Below are 10649 nucleotides of genomic sequence, written 5' to 3' on the forward strand. Positions count from 1 at the left end.
AAAAACCTTTGGGGCTTTTGGGATTAGGTGCAGCACTTTCAGATTCATTTGCTCCCACTAACAATTTTACTATCAAGGTGATATGAAAATAAGGGCCGGGTTTAAAACTTTAATAACTCTGGTTAAACAGATAATCCTGCAGCAAATATTCACAAATGATTTTCCAAAAGAAATACAGTTCACATATTAAAGTAATCTTAAATCACTTTTGGGTGATGAAAATGGATTTTGACAGGTGTCAAGTGACCAACAGATCCTTCTGTTATCAAAACCTTTAAGCTGAATATAAACAGTGAGAATCTGGAATCCACAATGATCATGAAAGATCTGTAGTGATATAATGTGTCGGGAGAGTGTCAGAGATTTAATCAGAACATCTCATAACGCACTTCTACCATGATGCACTACGACTGAACAACCAATAGGAAAGCAGCATGACATGAGATGACATGCTGATGAACTCGACACCAACACTTTTGGAAGAAAAAAAAAAGAGCAAAACAAGTCAAACAGTCCAAACAAAGCTACATGTTTGGAAATCCAACAAAAAAGAAAATCTAGCTGAGCTGTGGCAGCAGAAACGTGTTTATATGATGTGGAAATAAAGGCTATGAGAAGTGCAGCCTTCTGTCCAAGCTCAGGGTTCACGTATCAATCACACAGTCATCATTCACCAAACAGGCTCCGTAAAAATCATTTCTAGTGTGGGTGACCCTGACAGAGCTAGCAGCAGTTTTCAAAATCAAAAAGTAAAAACAGAAACCTAATTTAGTGACACGTTAACAGCAGACTTGTGACTTTGGTTCAAATGATCAGCTGAGCCTGCTGGCTGATTTAAAATGCACACTGTGACACTTCTGTTTAAAGTCTCACAAGCATCTGGGTGAAAAGCTGGACTCAAACAGGGGCAGCACACAGCGTTTTAGCTGTTTTTGTTTACAGCACGAACACTCGAGATGTTTTGTTCCCTCCTCCTTAGTACTCATTTGTCACACCTGTAATGTTCAACCAATTTAAAGGTCAAGAAATCACAATCATCTTCAGGCATGATTCCCATAAAAAGCCTCAGTGTTTCCATCAGCGGGGCTGGGTGAACGCTGAGGAAAGGACACAGTCGTCTGTTAGTCACGCTGACATTTCACCGCTGCTCTCCATCTGCCGTTTATGTTCCTGTCATGAATTAATTAGTTTCCTCTCTCACACACGACATACAGCCGTTTCATCTGCCAACATTTAGACTTTTTTATTCTCTGGGCTTTTTGGATAAGTGGAAGTTAATTACACAACAGATCGAGCAACATTACACCACAAAGAAGCAGTATGAAAAAGAAGAAGTAGATGTTACTGTAATATTCTATAATGTTGTCTAATATTTAAACGTTATTCCTGTTCATATGGTGTTTACTGCAGAATGGAATCAATTTTAAAATTTGATCCAATGATCTACTCTGATCGGCCTGGAAATACGATACGTTCGATACGATACGTCAATGCCTTCATCTGTGAATATTCTCATTTGAGATTGCAGAACCTGAGAAAATACTGAACCAGTCCAATGTGGAGCTTGTGGAGTCCAGTAGCAGATGTCCACAGACTGAGACTTCATATTTTTGTGTTGTTTCAAAACCGAAAAATCAGGAGGAGAAATTTTAGGAGTTCACTCTCAGCTACATCCATCAAAAACATGTTTGTTTGGCTCAGTGTGGGATGCTACCTAAAGTTAGCTTGCTAAGGTATTATCGAACAATAATTATTGAGTGTTACTTCAAAGTTATTTCTGGTAAACATGATCCAGTGTACTAATCGAGCCCGCAGTGTTGGAGCAGCCTCCTTGTGTAAGCATCCATGTACTTCTTAGAAGAAACACAAGTGAAGGTGAACTAACGCTGAGTTATACTTCTGCACATGTCCTACACAAACATTGGACAATAAAACAGGAAATTATGACCTGACTTTGGTTTGCTCATTTAGATTTTACAGAGTAAAACAGTTCATTTTAAGTAGTTTTAGTTGGAATTTCTTTTCTTGGGAATTTGAAAGCATTACTCTGGGGAAAGATTTTTATCACTTTAGACTTTTAGTGAAGTAAATATAAAAGGAAGTACTCGAGTAGAACTTACCCTGATATATGTGAGTGCAAATGTGTTTTGTGTGTTTGTTGTGTGCATCTGTACCTCCAGGGTGTGGATCTGCTCCTTCAGCAGCCTCTTCTCCTCCTGCTCGGTGTTCAGGGCCATCTCCAGCTCTGGTCCAAAGCAGTGAGTTATTGGACAGAGAGCAGCCGACCAGCCTAGCGCTGCCTGCTTAGCTACAATCTTCTCTACGCTCTTCTCTGACAGGCCTAAAGGGGGCGCCGCACACAGCAGGGGCAGTCCGTTAGGCCAGACACACACTACACCAGCTCCTCACTTTACACGCCGTCTGAGAGGTTGGGTTTTTCTTTTGTTTTGTTTTTAATCTCCGGAGGAGGCAGACAGAGCCGGAGCCCAGGATTTTCCGGGTGAGCTGCAAAGTCAAACATCAACTGCTGCATCTTGTGAGTTTGCTGCGGTGCGTTCACTGACAGCATGTTTATATGAACTCTGCAGGTTTTCACTTTCAGGTCCCTTTGTTTGTAGAGAGGTGGTGTCATCCAACATTTATCAAAACAGAGAACAGCAGCGCAACATTTCTTCACTTCACTTATATGTTACCAGAAAAATAACCAGTGGTAACTTTGACTCACAGGCTGCTGCAAAATACAGCTATTTTTTACCATCCATCTTTTCAGTTTGATTTTCTTACACTAATTATGTATTGAAATTAATAATCACTTGTCCATATTACAAGAAATTCTCTGAGCGTCACCATAAAGTGCAGAGACTGCAGGAGTGACTGCCAGCAACAAAGATTTTATTTATAACAGGTGGAAATGAGTTTGGCTCTGCAGCTCTAACAGGGAATACCTGCTCAAGCAGCCTCAGTTGTTATATCCACATTAAACCCCTGCAATTTCTTTAAAGCCTAATTAATCTGCGGCTTCCTAACAGATTTTGTTGTTTTTCCCTGCTTCAGCTTGTAGTGTGTGTCTGCCCTGAGCCAGCTAGCTGCTCTGCACCTATAAAGCCAGCTGTGGGTTCACCTTACAGAAGCCCAAAATTCAAACTAAAAGACAGCTGTTAAAACACAGCGTGCATTTGTAAGCTTGACAGATTAAAGTGTTTCTTCAGACCAGCGTGGCGATCAGGTTTTAGACTGTTTTCCTTTCAGCTGCTGGCTTCAGATGTAAATCGGTTTATAATGCTCGCTGCACGAAGATGACCTTAGCTGTCAGATCCATTCACACACAAAATAAAACCCATTTTGATCATCTTCGTGCAGCATGTTGATACAGTTAGTTTGCATGTAACGTGTTAATGAGCACATAGATAAAGACAGCTCAAGCGCTAAAGCCCACATGTTACACCTAAAATCTTGTGATATTCAGCATTATTCTTCTTGTCAACAAAACCCCTGTGCAGATAGAAAATAAGAACCAAATCTATCACCTCAGAGCTCACTGCTGCTTCAAAGACACATCAGTGAATCACACTGCTGTTCAGGCACCTTCAGTACTACAAAGACAGGGAAAAAACACTCAATCAAGTGTTTTTAAAGCCAGTGTGCTCAAAGCTGAGAGGCTCCAACAATTAGAAAGTTCAGTAAAACAGATTAAGGTCCTGTTGCACAGGGGCTGCCAACTGCAAGAAAAACCCTGAATACCATCAGAAAATTCTCTCTTTAACTCAAAACTCCATTTGACATCAAAATCCAGTGTTTATGCTTCAAGGTTTATGTTAAGTGGAGGCAGAAAGCAAAGCTCAGTGTAACCCACTGTGGAGGATAAATCCTGTCTCTGCATGTGAAGCTCGTACGGTTCATTGAGCTTCCTGTCTTCTATAAGTACGTCATGGTAATTTTTTTAGGGCAATAAAAGTACTTACAGTGAGACAGGCACCATTTCAATACTTTAGTCTTTAATTATGTAATAAACAGCATATATTTTAAATGCTATTCTTCAGGAAGTTACTAATTATCACATGAAAGAACAGGAGCTATTCCTCTGAGTGGAAACGCTGTGTGAGCAAAAGAGCGAACTGTAAACTCACCGTGTAGCTGTTTCTCCGTCTGCCGCAGCTCAGGCTCCGCCTGAAAAACAGACAAGAGACAAAAAACATACTTATTACAGTATAGTGTACTATTACATGTGCACACATGAGGGGACAAAATATTAGAAACACTCAGTAAACCCTAGTACAGCAGCACTACATCAGGTGACTCGCACTAAAGTTGAAACAAGATTTCAACTTAAAAAGATTAAAGCACTTTCTTCATCATATCTAAACTGTAAACTTAATATTTGAGGTTTCTGGATTGTTGGTCAAAGAATATATTTAATCTGAACGCATCATCTTCGATGGCTGAAAATATCACAAACATGCTGCATCGGCTGTGTCTTTGACTTCCAATCACCTGTTCCAGTCTCTCATTGGCTCCTCCTGGCAATGACTCCTCCCCTGTCCCTGTGACATCAGAGACTCCATTGGTACCTGCTGATCCGTCAGTCTCTGTGGTTGCACTCTGGTTGCCCTGAACGGACGCCTGTCTCTGCAGCTCCTTGTCGAAGCGCTCCTGCAGGGCTGGAGGAGAATCGCAGCTCACATCATTCATTCATTCATTTCATGAAGGACTAACAGGAATCACAAGGTTTCCACCGCTGTACTACAAGCCCGGCGGTCACTGCGCCCAGGTTAGCTTCATAACTTTTTACATGAAAATGTAATAAAACCTTTAAAAAGGGAAATAAATAACCAGGCACAAGTTATAACTCTAAACCGACCATTTGTCACAAATTATTTGTCACTGTATGTGAACGAGGTCAACCGTGAATGCCTGATATTGTAAACATGCTGTGATCAATCAGATCAGTAAATAATGTCTCTGTCTGGCCAATAGGAGCTTCTACCTAAACTTTATAATAATAAAGAGCATCTAAAAATCACACCCACGTACCGACAACGTTCCCCAACACACATAAGTTAACTCTCACAGTGTGAACATTAAGAATTCATGAGTATGATGAAAATGTTTCTGTCCATACCTTCAGTCATCAGTACACCCAGCTAATTACACACACTACTAACACATGTGCTGTTTCTCCATCCATACAGATTTATACAAGCTCGTCTCATCAGTCTAGTTTCTAGCATCCTTCTCTGAGTCCTGTTTGGGGTTTTGTTTCATACAACACTTCTCCTTTCAAAATTACCTCATTTCCTCAAAAATCACTGGTCAGTTAAAACTGAGGGCAACAGACAAAAATGACTAATGCTTGCATATGTCAGCAAATGTTTTATAATAAAGGCCTTCTGTGGACTGAAGAGTTGAGTTTATATTGTAATGTGTCGGGAAGTTTTATGATTACATTTTTTTAAATGATGAATTCTAAAACTGTGAAAATTAATACTTATATGTAGAAAACAACAGTAGCCTCTGTCTGTCTCCTGAACTGCACAGAATACGATGCTGTGGGGGGTTAAAGGAGCTCTATCCACCCCCAACACTGCTTACTGTGTGTCAAAGTCTTTAAATACACTGCTGCTGATGCAGGAAGAGAGAGAGAGAACACAGGTGGGCGAATATCAGCTCGACACCTGAAGATAAACTGTCAGATCGTGATATTTCTCCTTTACTTTTCTTTGGCTCTACAAACCTTCAGGACGATTTTTATGTGAAAAAAATATTAAATTATGAGCCTCTAAAACTGCAGAGATGATAGATCTACACCTTTTAAACGTCACCTCACCCTTCATTTTCTTCTGGAGGGTGGAGTTTTCTGCTTGGAGGCGGAGCAGTTCTCCATCCACGGGGCTGGATGCAGGGTTAGGTGGGGGGCGGGATGCAGAGGCTGCTCCTCCTTCCTTCTTCAGGCACTGATTCTCCTGCTCCAGCTGCTCGATCTGTGTACACAGCTGGAAAAATAAATGTTATAATGTTAAGATTACAATAATGATATGAAGCTTCTACAGTGTCTGAACTACAGACAAACACTCAGACTCACCTTGGAGAGTTCAGCCATCAGTGTGCTGTTCTGTAGTCTGAAATCTTCCTCCTGACTGTGGAGTTTCCCCTGAAGCATCTCATTCTCACTCAGCAAAGCATCCACCTCCTACACACAGAGAAATAACACACAAAATAATACATTCAGAATAAAAAGCTGACTACAGGTTACAGAAACTGAGATCACTCACACAGACAGACTGACCAAACTTTCGTGGACAAATAAGATAGTGGTATTTTGACATATTGTTACATCTCTGTCATTTCTTTGCAACTAAACCATCCAAACAGTGGCTGGTGATTGGGTTTCTGTGCCAAACAATGCGACAGAAACATGTTGCAGTCAGAGTGAATTAACACTTTCAGTGAAAACACTACAGTGCCAAAAATAGAGAAGACGTCAGCACCAGGTGAGAATAAACACAAACTTTAAAACCACAGTTCAGTCGTACTTCAGTTTTTCTTCAGAACAGAGAAATGACACACGGCCAAAAACTAAACTCTTACTTTTCTGATGCACTTCCAGTTCACCTATTGCCTGAATGACCTTTAAACATTACAGCTTTCACCAGAGAAGCAGAGCTTAAACAGCTCCTGTGGATGTGACGGTACAAGAAGACGCGATGTTTGCACTGCGGTTTGCGGTCTCAGTTACAGAAATAATCTCCAATTAGCAGATTATTGGTGATTGTGTTAGCATTATAAGGAAGCCATAAAGAATTAACAATGACAAAATAAGGAACAATTAAAATGACATAATTGAAAAATGTTTACACTAGAAATTCACTGAGGTAACAATTATCATCAAACAACAGCTTACCTGAGCTTTCTTACTCTTATTCAAGGCCTGAAAAGAAGAAAAGCAGAAAAAACATTTAATCTACATCAACAACATGAATAATTAAAAAACTGAAGAGACGAGGAAAACTCTTCGCTCAGCTTTGTTAGAAAATAAACCTCCAAATTCAGGTCAGCAGGTTATTTTTTTCCAATCACTCATCTACAAAAACAACTACACAGTAATAAAGTGTTCATTACCTTCTGTGCTTTGACAAAATCTCTTTCCAAAACCACATTCTTCTGACGGACGGCATTCAGCTCTGAAAAGCACCAGGACGACATTTAATTATAGAAAACACACGTTTCCTCTTCATTAAAGTTTTACTGCTAACATGGGCCAATCAAATATTTATCCGATGAATAATTTCATGTTCGTTAGTTCAAGTGGAGTCTGTACATTGACTGCATTTAAAGCCTGCTTGTATCTGTGAATGTCAGGGGGTAGATTCCCTCCTGTAGGTTTGCATTTTCGTAGACCATCTCATGTTGTGTTATTTTATTCTAGTGAAGGACCCTGCTTGCTTTCATGCAGGCTATGCTGTGATATGTACACACTTATCTGTGTGCAATTTATTTTGTGTGAATATGTACATTTTAAAAAGTGGGACAGAAATAAAAATACCATTATTATGATTATTGGGCCATTCCACTTAAAATGCTTCCTGCCTGAGCCCCTCCGTGTATTTAACAAAGCCATGGAAGTTTTACCTTCATACCATGACTATATTACAGAATGATTACGACCTAGAAGGAATTGCGGCTAGAGGTGAGCCTGATATCAATATGTAGGTAGAAAGAAGACCTTTCTACCTACGTATGCTGTCTTTTTTCTTTTTTTTTTGTCCAGCCATGTAAATGTGTTTTTTTAACTCTGAAACGTTACATGTGGATATCCTTGTACTCATGGACCTATGAGGGCTTAAAAATGCTGGCAAAATAAGGCCAGAAATTTTTGACCCAGATCTGTGCACTCTTGAGGGCCTGTTACTCAAGGCACGGATTCATTTTACCCAGGACGGCTCCAAGTTAACTACACCAAAATCCTCCTCTGGCCTTCCAGTGTTTCCAACTACATGTTTATTTTATGACTTTTTAAAATCCAGCTAATCCCAGCCCTTTCCACACAAACAAAGATTCATCTATCCAGTCCTGTTTTCCTGGAATAATATGCAGACGGACCTGAAACGGTCGTAAACAGCCCCACAGTTAACAGTTTGCATCAGTCACTTGTAAAACCTGAGACAAAAGCTTCTTGGTCAGTGTGGTTTCTCTTAAACTTGCAACAAAATGAGTTTGAAGTCATTTTGACCTTTACCTTTTATTTTATATTTCATATAATCTCAATGTTGTGTTCTCTCTCATGCACTGTGTGACATTTGCACTTGTCCTCTAATGTCTCTTATAATGTCTGCTGCCCCATTGGCAAGGTCGCTCTTGAAAAAGAATTTTAATTTCAGTAAAACTTTCACCTGGACAAAAACTGCTCAGGTGGAGCAGGGAAACTGGTTTAATGCTGTGGGTCTTCTAATCCGTGTTTTTAAAAATTCTGTTGCTTTAAAGAGCCTCTCGTGTGCTTGTGGTAATTTCAAGTGTTGATGAGATGAAACAGCAGGAACAAGAAGGACAAAGAGTGAAAGGTTTTACCTGCCGTGTTCTTCCTGAGATCATCAGACAGCTGGTAGTTCTGCGTCCGCAGCTCCAACAGCTGGGCCTGCACAAGCACACACACACACACACACACACCAGTATTAATTTATGACCAGCTTTACTTAGAAACTGCATGAATCATGTTGTGTTTTTGATTGGCCAGTAGGTCAACTGAAGATGAGCTTATTCATCTTTTTAAAAAGAAATCTTTTAACATGTAAATAAACTGATTACTGTAACAAGCAGCAGCATGCTGACCAGAGATCACTGAATGTCAGCAAGAGGCAAAATAACCGCTGGTGATGCACAGGTGGTCCCACCCCTCCCCAAAGAGTTAAATACCTGGGACTCCCTATCAGGTTTTAGAGCTGAAGATGCCCCTGAGATGAGAGATGAAATGTCTTCGTGAACCAAGAAGAAGTCCAGCTGCCTTCAACTGAAGCACTTAACACAAGTGGATTCATAGTCGGATCCATCCCAGATATCCAGTTTCAAGAGGGCGACATTAAACACCCTGATCTTGAAGTTTTGTAGCTGGACTTCGCAAAGCAACGGGCGACATCATGGAAGCTACACCCACCCAAAATGCTGTTTATGCTCATTATAGAGCACTCTACTCTCTTGCCTAAATACACTCACTGCTGACACCAAAAAACACAATGACAGTTCAAAAAGTCCAGCTGCTGGTGTAGCCACTGGTGTCAGCAGCTGACACCAGTGGCTACCTCCATCTTTTAGAAAGATCTTTCTTCCTAAATATTTCATAAACAGCATGACGTTCTGAGGGGACCCACGTTACTGCCCCAGAGGGGCCTTACAGCTGCATTTAAATAAATTAAAAAAACATAATGCGTTTACTACAGTATAACGGCTTTTTTGTGGTAAATATATTTGAACTCTTCCCTACTGCTGTTTACCATGTGTGAAGACAGTCAAGATTCCTGTTCTTACACTTTGTGCAAACACAGAGAACGACTCTATAAGTATATAGTCCTATTAAAGTAGTCGGGGAGGTCAGTGGTTAGTATGTTAACAGGTGTTTGCGCTTCCCGGCCCTGTCTCCGACACAGAGGAGCCCACGGCAGCTTGCCTAGGACCCCGTGACTCTCAGCAGGGCGAGAGTCCCGTGAATGCTAACACGTTAGCCAGCTGTCAGATAGAAATAACGGTTAGCACCAAAAATGCTACGCTGTGCTTTTCTTTACAGGGGGGGTGTAAGCTAGGCTAAGTGTTGAACTGAGCTCTCTCATTGTGTCTGCTTCCTCCCCTTCTTAAGTATATCGCCCGGAGGCATGTCAAAGCTCGGGCTGCCCGTTACCTTCCTGCCAACGTTGAATGAATAATGTCAGCCGAGCTAGCCGTTCTAACCGCTCCCACCTAGCAACGGCTCACGATTAGCAGACTGGGCTAACGCCCCTGGCAGTGATGCTGCACCGCACAGGTGTTTTTCACCACACTGACACCTACACACCAAAAGAATAATCGCCGTAGTTTTTCTCACCTGCATCCGATGGAACTCCTCCTCGGACAGAGCCTGCGACATAGCCATGTTTACCTTCCCTGCTGCTGCGAGCTAGCAGGCTAAGCTAGCGGAGGAGGAGACGCAGCAGCTGACACAGAGGAGGAGACAGGATGGAGGTTTCACTCTGACGCAGTTTCTGAGAACCGAGCAGCTGACAAAGAGTAGCCGCCATGACAGAGCGCTCACTCTGATGCTGTTTCCGAGAACCTAAGAGAAACCTCGATCACTCAAATCACATTTACTCAAGACCCGCGAATATTACGAGGTCAGATTTAAATATATGGCGATATTTCCATATAAATGTCATGAGAGATAACGAAATACGAACTTTTGTTTTAGATTACGTACTTTTGTTTAACATTCAAAGGCCAAATGAGTGATGGTTTTACAAAATAATTCCAGTAAATAAATTTAAAAACCTTTCGCTCCCAGCTTCTCACATGTGAGGACGTGCTGTTCTTTTCTTTCTGAAGTTCTTCATTATAGATTAACTCAGGGTTTCCTTAAGGCTGTTGTTTGAATACTGAGCAAAACAAGCACTGTTAAGGTGTCATTTTAGGTT

The 10649-nt window shown here is 41.1% G+C and overlaps 1 protein-coding gene across 5 annotated transcripts in view; it reads right to left on the reverse strand.

The window, feature by feature from the left end:
• Nucleotides 1–10180, reverse strand: part of gripap1 (GRIP1 associated protein 1) — a 46882-nt gene extending 36702 nt beyond the window's left edge. For 3 of the 5 annotated variants that reach the window (XM_063465428.1, XM_063465427.1, XM_063465426.1), the window contains exons 1-9: nucleotides 10067–10180; nucleotides 8563–8629; nucleotides 7117–7178; nucleotides 6899–6925; nucleotides 6080–6187; nucleotides 5825–5990; nucleotides 4492–4658; nucleotides 4128–4167; nucleotides 2175–2341 (exon numbers count right to left, since the gene is read on the reverse strand). In XM_063465428.1, the coding sequence (XP_063321498.1) occupies nucleotides 2175–2341; nucleotides 4128–4167; nucleotides 4492–4658; nucleotides 5825–5990; nucleotides 6080–6187; nucleotides 6899–6925; nucleotides 7117–7178; nucleotides 8563–8629; nucleotides 10067–10114 (852 nt within the window). In that variant the 5' untranslated portion in view covers nucleotides 10115–10180. The remainder of the gene's footprint in view (nucleotides 1–2174; nucleotides 2342–4127; nucleotides 4168–4491; nucleotides 4659–5824; nucleotides 5991–6079; nucleotides 6188–6898; nucleotides 6926–7116; nucleotides 7179–8562; nucleotides 8630–10066) is intronic. The other 2 variants (XM_063465430.1, XM_063465429.1) reach the window with 1 other exon arrangement.
• Nucleotides 10181–10649: the final 469 nt, after the last annotated feature.

The sequence above is a fragment of the Pelmatolapia mariae genome, linkage group LG20, assembly GCF_036321145.2.
Source record: "Pelmatolapia mariae isolate MD_Pm_ZW linkage group LG20, Pm_UMD_F_2, whole genome shotgun sequence".
Lineage (NCBI taxonomy): Eukaryota > Metazoa > Chordata > Actinopteri > Cichliformes > Cichlidae > Pelmatolapia > Pelmatolapia mariae.